The sequence below is a fragment of the Scleropages formosus genome, chromosome 2 (assembly GCF_900964775.1).
Source record: "Scleropages formosus chromosome 2, fSclFor1.1, whole genome shotgun sequence".
Taxonomy (NCBI): domain Eukaryota; kingdom Metazoa; phylum Chordata; class Actinopteri; order Osteoglossiformes; family Osteoglossidae; genus Scleropages; species Scleropages formosus.
In genome coordinates this window covers 576293-595970 of record NC_041807.1, presented here as the reverse complement: position 1 = coordinate 595970, position 19678 = coordinate 576293, and the positions used below count along the sequence as shown (strand labels likewise).

Here is a 19678-nt window from a genome sequence, read left to right as displayed (position 1 = left end):
TTGAGAGCAAGCATGGCCCTTCCTTCACAGTCACCGAGCGGAGGAGATACCGGATACGCCACGTTGTACTGACCTCTTGCGGAAGCCAGTTCTTCGGATTCGGGAACAGCTGCGGAGGTCACCTGCCATTGGCTCTTTGTCCCATCTGCATCGTAGCGTGAGCCTCCATGCAACCGCAGGTGCCCCTAGTCGAAGGCAACAGTTATTCCAGAATTTGGCACCAGTCTAATAAATCATATCCCTGAACCTTCTTCTTTTGACTCCCAGAGACAGAGGAAGACATAAATGTGCTGGGGCACTCAAATTGTCCCTGTGCAATTTTCCAATTATTCTTATCATTTTACATGAAGTTGATGGGGTTCCCGCAGGACAGAACTGATGAAAGGCAGGTTGTGTAAAGCACAGGTGTCCCAAGCTGCTGCCGATTGCCCTTCATTTCATCAGAGGCCCGCCGCTCTATTTCCAGCACCCCGCTTCCTGGTGAAGACGGAAACAGAGGCGGCCCCCCGTGTGTCCTCGCTCCCGGGCATTAGAGGGACCTGGAGTGCTGCATCCGCTAATTAGAGCCCGCGCGCCTTCCTCTTTTTAGCTCCTCAATTAGGGGCCGGGCATCACGCTCCGCCGCCTGCAGATCAGCCTCTTGTTTTTGCACGGCTGCGCGCTCCACAGGAGAGCAGGAGGAAAGGGAAGCGGTCCCTGTCCGCAGCCCAGCTCTTCCTCTACGGGGAGAAGCTGTTGAAGAGAAGGGTGACGTCTGATTGCCGCCCCGCGTCCGAATACGCATACACACGAGTGCTGTCCCGCATAAAGTTCATCGCGTGGAACGCTTGGAGCGGTAAGTGGTTATCATGAGAGGTGTTTCGCTGAGCTGGTAACGCTGGTACAATTTCACAGTTTTCCCATTCGCCCTCTGAGTTTGTGCACAAAGCGCTGAGCTAATTGCTAATGACTGTCGGAAGTCAGCTTGTCTTCGTAGCGCTCATTCGAAGAGCGGACCGCCCACCGCCCCCGCCGCTCGCGGTGCCCAGATTATAATCACAACGGAGTCATGCAGGTTCGCAGAGGCTGGATCTGCTCTTGTGCACCGTGCCCTGTATGGGGTCTCACGCAGCTGCTGAGCGGGAGGGGAGCACAGCTAGACGTGGGCCTGGCCGTGGGTGACGCCACGTGTTCAAAAAAGGAAAGAAACTCACAAAGAAACTCCAAGGTCAGGCAGCACGGTGCAAGGTTCGAGCAGCAGTACGAAAAATGTGGCGTAAACCCAAGTCGTGGTACAATGGGTTACCGGGGGTGCGAGCGACACCGAGACTGGCGACAGAGTGCTGTGTCCTGGCCGCCTGGGCTAGAAGAGCCTGTGGTAAATAAATAAGTAAATACGCAGAGCGCATTTAAATACTGTGCGATTTACTGTAGAAGAGAGCAGCCATTATATCACTGTCGCATACAGAGCAGGGTGGGGCACAGAGAGGTCAGTGGATCCTCTTTAAAGGAAGCGTTAAAAGGTTGATTTCAGGGCGCGCTTCCATTGGGATTGGGGAGAACAGAAGAAAGAACAATTACATCGGTGGTCACACAGTGAAATATACTGGTAGCATAAAAAGTGTCAAAGGAACAAACGATAAACATTTTCTTGATTTTGGGTTTGAAAACGAAAGTGGTGCCAGAAGGTGGTCGGGGCTTCCGTTTTTACCGTGGGGGTCAATCTGCCCTCTTGGCTGCATCGTGGCGCAGAGGGTAGTTCTGCCATCACAGAGCTCCTGGGCTGTTTGGGTGTACGTGTGAATCCATCTCAGTCTGTGTGGAGTTTCCGCGTTCTCCCCGTGTCTGTGTGAGTTTACGCTCGGTGCTCTGGTTTCCTCCCACATCCCAAAGACATGCAATTCAGATGAACTGGTGACTGGTAACTCAAAATGACCCAACGTGTGTATGTGTGAGTGAGTTTCAGTGTGTGGTTACCCTGTGATGGACTGGCATCCCATCCCGTCCTCTCCTTACGCACTCACAGCAGGCACCGCAGTCCCCTATTTGCGCTTAAAGCCCTCTTTAATTGCTTGTCTCTTTCATTCGGTCGAGATTGCTGCGTAAATGTGGACTTAAGAAAATGTGAGCATGGAAAGCTCCTCAATAAACTGAGCAAACAGTGTTTTCAGCTAAGGGTCAGTGATCCATTGTAACATTTCGCCTGTTCATCCCAGAACAAACGCTATGCAGGATATTAGGCCGTACACATGACTGGACCTGGTGTTAGAATAAATCAGACCAGCAGCCTACGACTTCTCAGGGTATCTTTATAGGGAAGTATAATAAGGGAACTGGTTTCATTTGACAAGTCAAGATCTATGAACCTTCTGTGTCATTTTTATTGTCATTAAATGAGTGTCTCTCTTGCTGTTTGGGTTTTTGCTTCTGATGAGCTTTTCTCTAAATGTCTCATCACATGTACTGTAAACTAAAGGGCATCAGACTGTCACAGAGGGTAGCAGTCGTGCCTCAAAGGTCCAGGTCTGGGGTTCAGTCTGCGTTTCAAAACCAGCTCAGTCTGTGCCTCTTATTTGCCCTTAGAATTTTATGTATGTCTGTAGCTCCGAATTGCCTTTACATTTATTCATTTATCTGTCGCTTTTCTCCAAAGCAACTCGCAGTGTTCAGTTACTTACAATTATTGAATTTCCCATTTAAACCGCTGGGTGATTTTGCTGGTATAAATCAGGTTAAGTACCTTGCTCAGGGGTACTACAGCTGGAGGTGAGATTCGAACCTCCAAATTTTGGGTTCAAAGGTGGCAGCAGCTCAAACCGCTACTGTTCCAGCTGCCCCAGCTTTAGTGTGGGTGGAGTTTGCGTGTTTTCCCCATGCTCATGTGGGCTTCCTCCAGCTGCTCTGGTTTCCTCCCACTGTCCAAACCCTTATTACCCTTAGTGCGTGCATATGCCTGTTTGTGTGCATGTGTATGTGCATGCGCGTGCGTGAAAGACTGGTGTCCCATCCAGGTTGTATCCTTGTTAATATTGTTTGGTAGTAGTATTATACATGATGCAGGATATTGCGATGTGCTGATTAAAACTGATCACACTTCAAGTGAAGAAGGGTGAGGATATCGAGATGGGAAATATTCCACTGTAAACTCTGGAGTCCATGTAGAATTTTTTATTTTCTTTTCAATTTTATCTCAGTATCACACTTTATGCTATAAAATACTCAATTAAGAGACTTATTTAACATTAAAAAATACATTACTCATTTCTAGACTATAGCCTAGTGTGTAGCTTCTTCATTAACTTTATTTACCGTGGTGCAGCTGAGAGGAGCGGAGAGCCACCGTGAAATAGTCTTGTCATTTTCCCACGTGATGCTGTTTGTGGCACGATCTGCCCCGGTTGCTCCCTACAAGCCATCGTGGAGCTCTCTGTAACGGCATCACCTGCAACATCCCTGCGGGTCAAGATCTCAGAGCTCTGAGGTGCTGATGAACGCGAGAATATGCGATCACACACAGTCGGCGCTCAAAGGATCGCATCACACCTTCTCCCAGATTTCCCTATGAAGCGATACGGCGCTGCCGCATTATGGGTTCAAATGGTCTTCGGCCGCATTCCTCAAATTTCCTTCAAATATAGTAGTATTTCTGGCATGAAGGCAAGAAAATGAAGACATGCAGCGTTGCCCAGTTACTGGCCAGTGGCCGAAGTACAGTTGAAGTTCACGACAACTAAATGAAAAAAAGAGGGAAACAACAGGCACACTCTGTGCATGAGGACTGTAGTCTATTCAGTTGCCCACAATTTGTCGCGCCATATGCTTTTATCTAGGTATGGAGTCCTATTGCAGCAGCTGTTTTTATCACCCGCCGGTAGGTTTCACCTAACTGCAGGCATGTGTGTATAAACAAGGTGACATAATCATGCTGCTAATTTCAATGAAATTATGCCGCAGCCAGCACATTAGTTTGTATGTGGCTTTAGTCAAGATCATTTTTACTGCAGAAAATGTATTTGTGTCATATTTCAACATTTGCACATATTTAAATTTCGGTGTTACATTACTATAGGAAGCTGCTTACATGTTTTACTCATTAATATAGATGGGTATTGTTGACCTTGGAGGGGGGCGCAGTGGCGCAGTGGGTTGGACCAGGTCCTGCTCTCCGTTGGGCCTGGGGTTCGAGTCCCACTTGGGGTGCCTTGCGACGGACTGGCGTCCCGTCCTGGGTGTGTCCCCTCTCCCTCCAGCCTTACGCCCTGAGTTGCCGAGTTAGGCTCCGGTTCCCCGCAACCCTGTATGGGACAAGCGGTTCAGAAAGTGTGTCTGTGTGTGTGTGTGTGTGTGTGTGTGTGTGTGTGTGTGTGTGTGTGTGTTGACCTTGGTTAACGGTACTACTGCAGGAGGGGGATTCACACCTATGACCGTCCAGTTGCAAGGTGTTGGATCTGACACCTTCAGCTCCTAATGAATACATTTAAGAATTCAGTTATTGGGAATTATCTACTCAGATATTGAGACATTGTTATAAATTACAAGGATACGTGCGTATTGTTTTCGTAGGTACAGTTAGTCCTCAACTTACGACGGGGTTCCATTCCAAAGATCTCGTCATAAGTTGCAAACCCCTTTATACTGTATTATATAAACCACAAGGATACTATATATAAACAAATAATATGCACGAATGGTACGTTCTATTATAGGGGTCTGTTATATCCTTTCACTCATTTCAGATATTGTTCAAGTTCAAATAGTACTAATATAGAATAATGATATAAATGCAGTACAGTGTTATAATTACATTTTCATTCTGCACTATTATTTTCACTTACGCCTCTAAATGTGTTTTCTTTCCCTTGTTGTTTTCTGCACCACCGGAATACTTGTTTTTGCTTGCAAGCCTTTGTAAAGAAAGTGAAATGTTGAAAAGTGTTGAAAGCATCGGATGTTTAAAGGGCGTCTTAGTTAATGCACCTCTTTGGTGTGGTGCGGAAGGCTGGGACAAGGGCTTCTGGACCGGCACACTGGGTGGTACCTGTCATCTTGAAAAGGGTCTGCAGTGTGTGTTCTCATTACCCAGTGATATCAGTGAGTCTTCCTGAGAAAGGCTCCTTCAAGGGTGTGTGTTTTGTCTCTCTGGTGTGTAACATTCATGGGCAGAACATGAAGGCGCAGTCGCGCTTTCAGGAGTATCTCTTTTGGGGCAATCATTGCTGCCTACAGATGATGTTGTCCTGTCGGTCTCATTGGAACATCATCTTCCACACATGGAGGCTGCTGTCCTGAGATGAAGGTCAGCACCTCCTAATATGAAGTCAGTGTTTTTTCCCCCGAGGAAAAGGCGGTTTGTTCTCTCAGGTTTGGGGGGAGCAGCTACCCCAAGGAGGGGGATTTTAAGTTCTTTGGGTGTTCATTTCATAGGTCAGGTGGGGCTCAGAGGTTGACCAGCAGGTGAGCGCGACAGCTGCAGTGCTGCAGACACGACACTGTACAAGACTGTGGTGGTGAAGTGGGAGTCGAGCCCTTGGGGTCATTCCTACCCCCCTCCTCCTATGGTCACAAGCTCTGATGAGGTGACTGAAAGAACAAGAGTGGGCACCAGAAGTGGGAATGAGGTTCCTCGCCAAACCGCCAGGGCTAACATTCCTTAACAGAGTGAGGAGCCTGCCATCAGGATGGCCCTCAGAGTAGGTCCACGGCTCTACCAGATAGCATTTAGAGGAGCTGAGGTTGATCGGGCCTTATGTTGGGCTGGTCTTGGAACACCTAGAGACTGTTGCCTCGGGGAGGATAAATGGTCCGCTCTGCTGAGCTTGTTGCCACTGTGACTCTCACCAGGATAAGGGGGATGGATAAATGCATATAGTATAACTCCTGACTGGACAGCATGGTAGAGCGATGGGTAGCACTGGTGCCTCATAGCTCCTTGGTACCGTGGACCAAGATGCGGATTAGAATCTGGCTCAGGTTGTGACTCTAGGTTATCTTTAGTGTTTGAGTTAGTGTGTGTGTGTGTGTGTGTGTGCGTGTGTGTGTGTGCATGCACGTTTTCCTCAGATTGCCCTGAAATGGACTGGCATCCTTGGCTTACCCTGCCCCACACCCCATACTTCCAGGATAGGCTCTGGACCATCACAACCCGGATTTGGACAAGTACCTATAGATAATGGAAGGGATCCCTAATTATCATGGCGCTCGTATGAGATATGAGGCAAGAGAATGATTTCAAATGAAATGCAGTGTTTACTCAATAACTGGGTCCTGCTGAGATGGCATACATTTTACCAAGATGTTCTGGAAATTGTTTAATGCTAATTGAGTTAATAGATACGCTTGGGTGACTTTATTAAGGTGAATTGCAAAAATACAAACAGATCTCTGGCTCATGATGCGATGGCAGAGTCCTTCGATTCATTCTCTCACCTTGTTTTTTTTTTCCTCACTAAATCTGCCTTGCGACAAGAACAAAGATTCAAACGACTCCTTTTGTGTCGATGTGTTTATTCGTGTGGGAGTGTTACGCCGTCCAAAACCGTGGTTAACGGTATCAGCAAAGACGTGTGTGATCCAAATGCACGAGGTGGACACTGCAGTTGCAGCCTTGTTCAAAAAGCAGGATAAACGGATTTAGGGAACAGCGGTCTTTGCCAGTTCTTACATGGTTTTTTTTCTTCCCAGTACCATTTTTGTACAATTTCTGCCTTTCTTCCATTTACTTTGGGTGTCTAATTTGAATTGTGCTGAAAGTTACTTGCAGTTTTGCAGTATTTCTTGATCCCTTGATCCTTCTGTGTTTATTTTATTTAATAAGTTTGTGTGTGTGTATTTCTTTTCTTACTTTCTTCCATATATTTTTCCCTTTTCTTTAATCTCCTTTCCATGACACAGAAGTCTTCAAGTGTGTGGACATTGTCCGCTGCACACATTTTGCGTGATGGACTGTGCACAGGCTGCAGAATGTGTCACCCGCTAGTCACGTGAGCTGCGAAACATCCGTCAAGTATTTTTCTGTTTTCTGCCTCCTGTCCAGCAAGAAGACGTATTTTTTCTTAGAATCTTGCTAAAGAAGACTTGGTGGTGGGTTTAACGCAGGGTTTCTTTTCTCGGCAGCTCTCAAAAGGGTTACCGTAGTTCATTGCCTTCTCAGTTAATTGCAGCAGCTTTAAGTGGAAGAAAAAATGTGTTTTTTCATAACAAAAGTAATTGAAGGGAAGAAGTAGGTCTGGAAGATGTGGTGGAAGTGTGGCCGTCAGTGATTTACAGAGGTACTACTTCTCTGTCAACAGATCCCGTCATCAGGGCCCAGTGGGGTTCGCGTCGAGGTGTGTGTGTGTGCGTCCGTGTGTGTGTGTGTTTGTTTGTGTTTGTGTGTGTGGACATCCTTGCAGCACAGAGCATCTTTCTTTGTCTCTGCCTGTTTGTTTATCATTTTTAAAATGAAGTTACCAGCTTTCATACTTCTGAATTTTGTTAGGATGGGTTTCTTTCAGAAGAAAAAACACAGTTTGAATCCCCCACCGACATGTTTGTGTTTATCAGTGTGAGTCTGTAAGTGTCTGTCTTTAGATGGGCTTTACAGTCCCATGTAGCCTCCGCGTGTCATGCCCTCCCATGCGCTCACTGAAAGGGCACAAGACTGAGAGAAGAAGGACATCGAAGGAGCTTGATTTCTCTCCAGGACATCTGTCCAGTGTATCAATTGAGTGCGTCCCCTTGGCAGTAATGCGAAGAGGACAAATCTGTCTCGTCACTGCTCTCTCGTGTTGACGGCAGTAGTCCATCACGGCGGCGGGCAGCAGCTTTGACACAGAGCTGTGCTTGCAGTATATCCATACATGCATAGCAATGTGTAGCATACAGAATTCGTACAGAGTGTTTTTTTTTATTATTATTTTTAAACAGATAATCTTGGTAGTTTATAGAGTTAAGGAGTATATAGCACATCAGGAGAGTAGTGGGTCCGAAAGAGATGGGTTTTAAGGCTGTTTGAGTTTTGAGAGAGATTCAGCGCTTCTGAGGGAGAGAGGAAGATTGTCTCGCTGCAGTGGAGCCAGAACCAGGAACCTGCAGGCTTTTGATTCTGGATCTCTTGTGCATGGCACTACCAAAGGCCAAAGAGCAAGGCGCATAACAGACTCCGGTTGGGGCGTTATGGGTGATCTTGCATCGATCATATAGGTCATATATCGAGCCGTAGGTGCCAGAGTAACCAGGGTCTGGAACTCGATACGTGCAGCTACAGGAAGCACTGGAGAGAGACGCGGTAAGGAGACACATGGGAAGGCTTTGGCAGGTCAAACACGTTGACAGTTCTTTTCAGTTTCCCCACTGCGAGGAGTTCCGTGTTCCGCTTGAGTGATGGACGAGCTACGTGTAATTAAGCGCAAACACACGCAATAATAATAACCGCGCCTGTTCAGTAACGAGAGGTGTCGTGAAGAAGGGATGAAAGACACATGTGGCATGACAGCAGTGCAAATGAGCAATCCTCTGCTGAATTACTCAGAGGTGTTTTAGTGGGCTTTATGGCGAGGAGTTTCTCCTCCACCCAGGAGGGCCGCGGGAGAAGAAGAGAAAGAAAGAAAATGAAGTGATCTGTGGCGCTATCGACCTGGACGTCGGAGGTTATTGATCGGCCTGGGATCTGAGCGAGCGCAGGCAGGCCCGTGTGCCCCCGCGTCATTATCTCTGTAGGGTGCAGGACCACGCCCCAACTGGCTTTGAGTGCGTGTGCATGAGAGTGGCCTCGTTTGGCCAACCACAAATCAACAATGTGCCCACAAGGAACGAAAACCTTGAAAAATCAACATTTTCTGGTTGTCCTCGCAGCCTGACCTTGCGGGTCTTGACTGCATGACCCCCGTTTCACAGTGAGAAGTGTGTGTGTGTGTGTTTTTAGGTTAACGTACAGCAGACAGCGTTCGATGCAAGTCAAAGTCTGGTCACCGTGTGTCATTCTCATTGACATCATCAGTGACGCTTGAGAATAGCTTGTTCCAAGAAATAAAAAAGGCATGAAAATAGGAGCTTGGTTATGGCAGAATGATTCTGATCACAAGCAATCAGCAACGTGGCCTCGAGAAGTTTCCATCTTAGCATTTTACTGCACTGCAGAGCTTTTTTTTTTATTTCTTATTATTTTTCTTTTTTGTTCCATCACACTAAATCACTGTCTGTCCGGCTGGGACGGTATAGCTGATAAGACATTACGTGTTTATCAAGCTGAGCAGGTCTCCATATGTCCTGGAAGATTAAAAGCAACAGGCAAACTGCAGGAGCCAAATTTAGCCGTGATTTCAGGTATTTCTTGATCAACAGACCTGTGGTGTGCGACGTAATCAGCAGGCATAAGCAGGTGCCCTTCAGGTACTCTGGGTGAGTTTCAGTCTGTGAGAGGAGGAGCTGGGGACCCCCTGTTCCCAACAACAAAATGGGCCTTTACCATCAGCAGCACCCGCGATGCTGCATGGGGTACCCAACGGCACTGTCGATTTAGTATCACTGACTCAAGCGAAACCCCCGACTAGCTTTTCTGATTTCTCCTTCCGATGAGGTAGGAGGGCAGCGAGGTGATCTGATGCGGACGTACAGGTGAGCGGGAACGGGCGTAGATCGGGTCGCGGAAGGTTGAGGTGATGCCAGAAGGCAGCGTGCAGAAGTTACCACCACAGACCAGAGAGTCAGCGAGGGCATGCGAGTGGAGGTAAAGTGGAGAGGAGAGAACCCGACGATGCGCTTGGGATGGAGCACAATGGCAGCAAAGCCAAAGAAGAGCACTCCAGTAGAGGCTCCTGGGATGCCTTGAATAATTGAACCGCACCCAGGGTGGCTGCCAAGCGTTGATGATTTATCCATGCATATTTCAGGGAGTTGTAATCTTTTTGGAGCTTGCCCACTTGCCTTTGTGGTGAAGATGAAGGCTGACAGGCTGCCGTGGTGCCAGTACCGTGCTGTGGGCACAGGCGTGCGGGCCCTGCATCCAGGAATCTAGGAGGACAGCCAAGGCTCCAGTGAGAATGCTGGACATCCCGGCGCTGCCCCAAAGTGTTCCCCTCCTTAGCGGGTACTCGTCAAAGCGTTTGTGTCCTTTTGAAGGCATCTCCGCTGTCTGCTGTTTGAAGTATCCATTTGGAAGCAGATCATATGCCCACGTATCTGCTCCAGGACATGGTCCACCACGTTCTCCGGCTGTCTGAAATCCACTCACACGTCAGTCAAGGCACCGATCGCCTCAAGAAGGTGGTTGAGTACTTGACCGGGACAAGAGCCTGAAGACATTGTCGCCTTCTCGATGTTGAGCTGAAGAGCCCAGAGCTGTCTGCTCCATTCGGTGGAGGTTCACGGAGGTGTAACGAAGGCCAAGCGCTTGCTCAGCGTACACAACATAATGAAAAGTCAAGGAGTTCACTGGAGTTTTGCGGAAGTGGGCTAAGAATAGGCCCGTGCAGCGCTCAGTTCGGCACTTGCTCTTTTCTGCTCTCTCCAGTTTGCGTCCCTTTTTTTCAAGCCATTTATTTTGTTTACAGATGAACTATGAGGAAGAGAGCAAGAAACTTCTTTTCTTTTGGACAGCCTTAAAGGTTCCATTGTTATCTTATTTTCCACGAGCCTTTCGAACCGCAGAAGCTGTTTTTCACTCTGTCATGGACAGTCCAATACGCATCTTCACAAGTTTAATTGAATCAATATTAGACTTAATTAGACAAAACTGTCCCTCGCCCGCTAGTCATTATCCGGTGCAGCGTAATCTGTGAAAGTTCAAATGACTAATTAGACTGATCACAGCTGAAGCAAGGAACTGCAGAGCAGAATCCCAGTACGCTTACGGTTGGAATTGACCTATTTTTATTCTAACTTTTTGGAACATGGTACAACTAGTCCAGTGCTTCGTTGCTTTGAATCATTTTGTGCAGCTTTAATTGGCCATACGTTGTTTTGCATATGAAGTGCAACTAGAATTGCACCAGTTCATTCGGTATATTATCCTTCCATTTTCAACAACCACTTCTCCGGGGTCACAGTGGTCCGGTGCCTCTCACGGAAGCATAGTGCATAAGGCAGGTGACACCGGCAATAATGCCCATAAACACAGTTCAGAGTGTTAAGTTAGCCTGAAACGCACATTTTTAGACTGTGGGAGAGAAGGTGCCAGCTCCGCACAGCCCCAGCTGGATTGGAACACACAGCTGAACCCACATTGCAGGAGCTGGGAGGCACTGGTGCTACCTGCTGTGCCACCGCACCGCTCAATTAATGCATGTTGCGTTTTGTAAAATAGCCTTTGAAGGAGACAGTGTAATTTAATTGGAACGCCTGGGTTGTTATGTCAATGACTGTTCTTCCGACGATTGTTGATGGAAAAAATCAGTCGTTGGGTTAATCGCAGGACAGATGAACTAATGGAAAAGAGAAGAGCGTCAGAACGTGGATAGGTTCGGTGCCTGGTTTTCAGGATTTCGGCACTGTATTTTTTGGTTTCCGCTCAGTCACACTTCATACTTGGAAGCCGCATTGAGGGAGAAAGATTTCTTAAGCGAACTCTGTCGCTTCTGTGACAGTGAGGGACCGTTGTATAACAAGTGTTGTTTTCCACTTCTCTTTTCCCTCCCTTTCACTCTTACATAAGTCAGATGTTATTCTTAGCCTTAATTTTCCTGGCAGTAATGAAGACGAAGTGGTTTTCTTCATCGCATCTCTCGCCTCCCTACTCTTGAGACTGCGCTATCTCTCACTCATCCTGCCTTCTCTCCCTCGCACTTCTTTTCTCACCCGCTTGGCAGAAAGACGGTGAGAGGAAGCGCAAACTTCACAAAATCGCCAAATGCAGCCTTGCCTCCTGTGGCCTGCCCTGCTGCTCGTGGGACCCGACCCCCCTTCCTGAGCGTGCCCGTCCTCATCACCACCCCTCTCCCACCAGACACACCCCATCTGTGCCCAGTTTGCCCCGACCCCCTCCTCCTTCTGGCATCTATCACAGCCTTGTTATCATGGAATGCTCTCGAAATCCCTTCTGTGCTGCTCGTCCTTCCCACCGTGTCCTAACCCTCAACAACTCGACTCCACCTATGAGCTGGCGGTCTTGCCTTTCTTTGTAACTTTCCATCGTTTATTCCCATTCATTGTGTCTGGGCTATTCCTGAGCTCATCTGACCTTAGCTGCGGTACGCTATTTCGTCTCGGATCGCCGTCTTCAGTTGCGTTCATGTGACCTCGTGAGGTAGTGGGGGACGCGGTGGGGCAGCGGGTGTGACTGGGTCCTGTTCTCTGGTGGGTCTGGGGTTCGAGCCCCGCTTGGGGTGTCTCGTGACGGAGTGGCGTCCCGTCCCGGGTGTGTCCCCTCCCCCTCCAGCCTTGCGCCCTTTGTTGCCGGGTTAGGCTCTGGCTCGCCACGACCCCGCTCGGGACAAGCGGTTTCTGACAATGTGTGTGAGACCTTGCGAGCACTTTTGCTTTCTTCACGCCTAACGGTATGAGTTGCCTTTGCTTAAAGTTTCAGCCAAACCAAGCACCTGTAATCGGAAATGCTCAGCTCATACGTTAATGCCCTCGCATAGGAGCATCGGGACTGCATTGAGGACACGCAGCGCTTAAGAGTCTCTCTTTTGGTGTAATGAGTGCTCTGCGCTGTGTGTTTGGATAATGAAGTCCCTCATGATGAGTGCATGGGAGGCACCCGTGGGAAAACGTCTGCCAAATATAGCTATGGAGCTCCTCACACGGAGTATCCTGCGCCAGCCGCCTGCCTCTATTTCTCCCCTCAGCTTTTCCAGTCTCGCTGACAGCTGCTTCAGACTTTCTTCCGAGTTGCTCCTCAGAAAGCTTTTATTGCCTTTGCTTTCAAGGCGATCGGGCGCTCCTCTTTCTTCGGGCCCTTCGCCTATGAGTTGACAACCTTTAGGAAGGGACGCGCTAACGAAATCTTCAGTGAGGGATGTGCTCCTGTAAAGCTTTCAGTGAGTGACACATAGTGGCATGGTCTCCAGCGAAGGACGTGCGGCTTTAAAACACACACACACGTTATGAACTTTTTTAATACGCACTATGAATGATTGAGCGGTACGGGGCAAATGATTTTTGTTTCATTATGCTGTGATCACATTCTAAATTTGATTCACGGTGAGCGATCTGAAGGTTTTATGATTTCTTGCCATTATACGCCGAACACTTTTCTGAACCTGTGGACCTAACTAGCAAGATATGCATAATGTTTCTCCTGCATCAGCCTGAGAAGCCATGTATCTGAATAACTTGCCATGTGCTATAGGCTGTCGTTTGAATCCTGCACTCGCATCTAAGCACCGAAAGGTCTATACCATGCAGGTCTATGAAAGATGAAGTGTTTTTATTATACGTGGTCCAGTGGGACCAGAGGTACGTGTACTGACTGGGTGTCTTTGTGCCTGCAGGCTGCCGGGGGATGCTGTGTGGGTTCGGGGCCGTATGCGAGAGAGACCCAGTGGACTCCTCCAAGGGGATGTGCGTGTGCAAGAAGACGACGTGTCCCTCGGTGGTGGCTCCTGTGTGCGGCTCAGACTCCTCCACCTACTCCAACGAGTGCGAGCTGGAGAAAGCCCAGTGCAGCTTGCAGAGGCGCATTAAAGTGGTCCGCAAGGGCCCATGCGGTGAGTACACACCATGCTCTCCCTGCACTGTTTGCTTGTGTATTCAAGGGCTTCGCCTAATGAGACAGGAAGCGTCTCAGCGCAATTTCACCGAACACAACTGTTGTTTAGGGAGCCGTACCGGCCCTGCCTGTTGCGTGATGCTCGGATTGGGTGCTTTTTAGGGGTATTATTAGGTAGGACCAGTGTGTGTGGTGTAGCCCGCCATCACCAGTATGGGCTAGGATGGCTTGCCGGAACATAGCACTTTAATTACTGCTTTTGACTTAGGGGTGGTGGTGAAAAGGGTTAAAACTATTTCACATGCACACCACCCACTTGCTCTGAGCTGCTTGCTGAGCCCAGAAACACGGGGCACAATGTAGTAATTACTTTTTATTCCTGGTTGCTTAACTCCTCTGGTGTAAATGGAATAAAACATAGTTTGCGCACTTTCACACTTTTTCTCTTTTGTTCTGAGGAATGGATAGGATTAGTTTGTTCAGTGACCTTGGATGGATGCCAGATATCGTTGCATTTCAGCTGGCTGCTTGTATAAATGGCCCTTAAAGTTGATAAGTACTTATTAAGAAAAGGCATAGAATAAAGGCGGTTATTCTGACATGGTGCCAGCCAGTGTGCATTGCATCAACTCATTTAGCTGGCGCTTTTCTCCAAAGCAACTTTCAATGTTAATTTAATTACAATTGTTTACCCATTTATACAGCTGGGAAATTTTAATGCAGCAGTTTAGGGTAAGTACTTTGCTCAAGGGTGCTACAGCTGGAGCCAAGACTCAAACCTGTGATGTTTGGGCCTAAATACAGTAGCACTAACCACTGGAGTGCTAACTGTCCCTGTTTTAGTCAGTGTGTATTGTGAGCTTTTGTCTCAATGTTTGAGTTCATTGGCACGATCTTGTACGTCCCTTTGAAATTTATTGTTGAGGAATCTGACAATGAAGTTCAGCCATGTTGTATTGAACGAACTGCCTTGTGGGTGATTTTTAACCCTACTTCTGCACTCCATCTCATGTGAGGCCCAGCGGAGAGTGATGCAGAGTCATGTGGACTGATCACGTAATGCCAAACTACCAGTCAGGCCAATGTGCACAGAAGTGACTGAACATCACACTGAATCAATCTCCGGGGTCCAAAACACACCCATCACACGGGGACAACTGGCAGCGTTGCGGTTACGGTTGCTGCCTTTGGATCCAACGGTTGCAGATTTGATCCCCACCTCCTTCTGTATTACTTTTGAGCAAGGTGCTTACTTCAAAATCGCTCTAGTAAAATTACCCAGCTGTATAAATGCATAAATAATTGTAAGCTTGTAACTAATAACTGTAACCTTAACGTTGTAAGTCGCTTTGGACAAAAGCACCAGCTAAATTAATAAATGTAATCCCACCCGTACCGATGAGCGTCTACAACAGCCGATGGCATGACCGCACACTTTGTGTTACTCTGTTTTACTCTTACTAACTGCAGAGTGATTTACTGAAGTTGTTAGAATGTGAGAGAGTCTTATCCTTTACAGTTTATTTCTCATTCCCCGTTTTCCTTAATTGCCTTTCCTCCGTCAAGCTGGTAATGAAGCTCTGCACTAAAGTGGAAGAGCTGAGATTTTGAGGGCAGAAATTTTTAGTTGTTCCTATTCTGCAAATGTACGGTATCAGATACTGTAGTAGGTAAGGAGAAAACCATACAACTTAAACATTGTTGGTTCAAGTCGTAAAAAGCTCAGGTTTTCACCTTGAGAAATGGATTTTCCTTCAGTTGAATCATTTACGCCGTCATAAAAGATGGGAATTGAGCATAAATAATGTGCTTAGCAGCATTATGCTAGAAATATTCAAAGAACTGATGACGAAGCGGTGCGTGCAAACCAGTGGAGTTTTCACAATGTGGAACATGTCCATGGCAGAAGACTCCCATAGCTCCAAAGAAGAAAGTGGAGTGAAAATGGAAGTATCACCTGGCTGAGACCTTTTGTCCATGTTTCTTTTTCCTTAGGAAAGGAGAACTGTTCAACAGAAGGTTGGTGCGGGGAGCTCGGTTCAGCTCCTCCATGTTCCTGGGCTCCTGGTGCTGAGGCACATGTGGGAGCGCAGAGATAAGGTGGACTTAGAGACGAGGCCAGAGCAAGAGGGAGCAGCAAGTGAGCACAGCAGTTTGTAGCCTCAGCAGCTGATAAGCGGTAGCAGCAAATGATATTTTGGCCTTTGTTGAGCAAGCAGGGCCCCCAGACCATGACAAGAAGCCAACTCTTCTTCCTAAGCCAAAGGGACTCGAGCAATAAGGGGCAACATGTCCTCCCCAATGTCCTGTTCTGCTCTTCTGTCGTTGGCAAAAATTATTTTACTTTTGAAAGTAACGAACTGCAAGGAAACGAATCCAGCCATTGTGTAGGACCTGGTGCGGCTCGTTTTCCAACGCAGTGTCACTGATGAAATTATCCTCTTCGTTTGTCTTTTTATTGGATCGCTCCAATGAAACAGGGCTGCCGAACTCATAAATCCATGTTTCAGTGTCATCGTTCGAAGGAGGCCTTGCTTTTCACGCTGCTGTATTGAAAATGCAGCTGGCCTACGGTGCCATGTACCACTCGAGACTCAGGTTAGCTCACAACAGATATGAACCAAACCTGAAGCATTCCTGCTCAAAAAGAATTTTGAATGAGTCGAGCGGCCAAAAAAGAGAGAAGAGGTTACGATGAAAATTTTAAGATCATGATGTTTAATGAGACAGAATCATTAGACAGAGAGCAATATTCGATGAGGGCAGGGCTAAGAGGAACAGAATTTAAATGTTAACTGTAAGAGGAAAGCATTTTTATAGACCTTTCAAGGCGTTTGTCAGTGAAAAATGTAGTGATGAGATGCCGGTTAACAGGGGTTACGTGTAGCTGATATCATAGAGCTTTGAAATGTATCTCTGCGTCCAGCTAAAATACTCAGTCCTCATATGACGAAATCCTACATAGTGAAGAGCCGCTACCACGCATGATGAAATCCATACTCTTTTTATACAACAGGCTTATTATTCAGTACAGTGGCATTTTTGCCTGATTATGCAATCATTTTACGTACATAACGGATATTTTGGTGGCATGTCTTTCATTCTGTAGAACATGTGAACACTGTGCTTCTTCTTTAACAAAACAAAGTACTGTATAAATTTTCCACTTCTTGTCACACTGAAGGGGGCACGGTGGCGCGGTGGGTTTGGCCAGGTCGTGCTCTTTAGCGGGTCTGGGGTTCGAGTCCCATTTGGGGTGCCTTGTGACGGCCTGGTGTCCCGTCCCCCCTCCAGCCTTTTGGCCTGTGTTGCCGGGTTCGGCTCCGGCTCGTCGCAACCCCACTCGGGACGAGCGGCTTCAAGCAGTGTGTGTGTGTCACACTGAAAGTCTGACCTCACATAAAATAAATATGATACAACTGAAAGAGTAGATTATACATTTTTATTATTACACACACACACACACATTTTCAGAACCGCTTGTCCCATACGGGGTCACGGGGAACCGGAGCCTACCCGGTAACACAGGGCGTAAGGCCAGAGGGAGAGGGGACACACCCAGGACGGGACGCCAGTCCGTCGCAAGGCACCCCAAGTGGGACTCGAACCGCAGACCCACAGAAGAGCAGGACCCGGTCCAACCCACTGCGCCACCGCGCCTCCATTTTTATTATTAAATCAAAATAGCTGATTAAAATATAATAAGTATCGTTACTAATAAAGGGGGGCGCAGCAGGCTTGGCAGGGTCCTGCTTTCAGGTGGGTCTGGGGTTCGAGTCCTGCTGGGGGTGCCTTGCGACGGACTGGCCTCTCCAGCCTTCCGACCCTGCTTGGGACAAGCGGTTTTAGCCAGTGTGTGTGATTATTAATCATTATAAATGATTCATTTTGATTAATTAATATTATGGTTAACATTATGTTTCAATGAAAAGCTTCTGCCCTTTAAATCATAAATGTTTTTTAAGGAAAACATGTCCCATACAGTATATACTATACTGTATACCATACTTATGGTATACACCCTCTCCACAAAGACACTGCAAATGAGCATCAGCTGCTACAGATTTTTCTCACTGCTCGTAGTAATTTGGCCCTGAGAGGGTTAATAGAAATGACTAAAGGTCAGAGGATAGTCAGGCAGTGAGTAGTTCAGTGGTTACGGTCATTTTCTTCAAATGTGGGGGTTTCGATAACACTTCTGTTGGTAACAGTACTTACGCTGAATTGATACAGTACCAGTCCTCTGCTGTGTAAGTGGGCCTTAATAATTATAATAGCAATAAGAACGAAAATGCATGAAAGATGAAAGGCTGCGATAAGTTTCTAAGTTTGCCTTGCAGACAGAGCCGAACTTCCTCAAAATGCTGTTTTGAAACACAAGGCTGTACAATGTTGGTTTGGTGTAATGTCAAGAAAAAATATCCTTGTACGGCAAAATTTATTTAATCTTCCCCGTAATCAAAACTAACAAAAAATAAAGAGAAAAGGGCCTTGTTGAATACAAAACAATAATAAAGAAAAATAATAAAGGAGAGGCCCTTTTGACATATTAATAAAAGTGAGGTGTGGGGACACTGCAAAATAGAATTTATAAGCGCACCTGGAAGCTTCCCAAAAGACAAAGACTATCGCCCTTTTCTGTCGCTTTTTCTCAGCACTCAGTGCTTTAAAGTGTCTCATTTCATGTTAAAATGCAATATTTAATGGCTGCATCGGGGCTCATTTCCCTTAACAAATGGCCATCAGTCTAAGTGATGGTAGTGTGGCCTTGAGTACTGCCTGCCACCCATTACTGCCGCCGGTAATAATCCTTACACACTACTGAAGGAAGGACACCGTTTGCGTTACCATATATTTTAAGCGTTTCTGTTTTAACTGGTGGTTTCGTACTCTTTTTTTTTTTTTTTTAAATTTGTATTTGACTTTTGGAGCTCGAAAAAATGTCATGAATGAAATGGGGTCATCTTATTACCGGGACTCCATGAAATTTGGGCCAACATGGTAGGTACAGGGGAAGCAAAAAGGTACCAAACTGCTCGACTTTATGGAGGACTTTAGAAGCATTCATCAGGATTTTGCCACTGGAACCAGACATTTTAACTGTAATAGATGTAGAAATCATGACATCAGCTTCTGTTTTACCAGCTGTTGCCATGGAGAAAATGGCACTCTGAGACCTAATGGGATTTAATGAGACTAATGAGACCTGATCTATTAGCTCTGAACTTTGGAGCGTTTTGCAACGGATGCTCTGTGGTTGTCGTCTCACCATCGAACAAAAATGATGGCATTTTTGGCACCGCTTTGAGAAACATTCTCAGAACGGTGGAAGTCCCACCTTTCCCCTTTGAGACGGATTGCATCTGACCCACACCTTACGCCCCTAACGGTCTTTGGTTGCTACAAGACTCAGAACCAGTGTGCTGTAGAACACGTACGTCTTATCGCCTTTGTTATGAGTGACCAGGGGCATGTTATTATCCCGATGACCGGGACAGGACTGACACCTATGGGCTTGTCCAACAGTGCAGCCCAGCTGTGCACATGCTCTGTGACCCCTGGGTTTGCCCGGCATGCTTATCCGTGCGCATTATGATAGAGCCAACCTTCTGCTTCCTCTCGGGTTCATTTCTTTCTCCCAGCGAAGTGCCTCCAGGCCGGTGCTCTTCCCAAGCCGAGTGGCCCCCTGTCGGGATTGTTGAGGACCGAACTCACGGAAGTATCTTCCCACCCTGCAGCGCTTGCATTAAACTAGTATGGCTTGGCAGATGCCTCACAGGAAAGCAGCATACATCGTCACGTATTATTTTGATGCAGTCAGGTTTAGCACCTTTGACAAGGGAACCACAGCAGGGAAGATCATCACCTGCTATAGCAGTAGCTGCCTGACAATACAGCTGCCTGTGGACCCCTTTCAGTCGTGTGTCAGCTCTGGAGTTCCAATGGCATGCACGCAATAGCCGAGGCTGCGCCAGAGGCGATGCCGGCACAGTCCGTTTTGAATTGCTGTCTCCGATGAGCTCCGACTTGCGCGATTGAAAAAGAGGTGCAACAATAAGGATTGTTCTCACC

The 19678-nt window shown here is 47.2% G+C and overlaps 1 protein-coding gene across 4 annotated transcripts in view; it reads left to right on the top strand.

Moving 5' to 3' along the window:
- Positions 1-19678, top strand: part of LOC108933886 (agrin-like) — a 210151-nt gene that overhangs the window by 103524 nt on the left and 86949 nt on the right. For all 4 annotated transcript variants that reach the window (XM_029246878.1, XM_029246873.1, XM_029246888.1 and 1 more), the window contains one exon: positions 13389-13604. In XM_029246878.1, coding sequence (XP_029102711.1) covers positions 13389-13604 — 216 coding nt within the window. The remainder of the gene's footprint in view (positions 1-13388; positions 13605-19678) is intronic.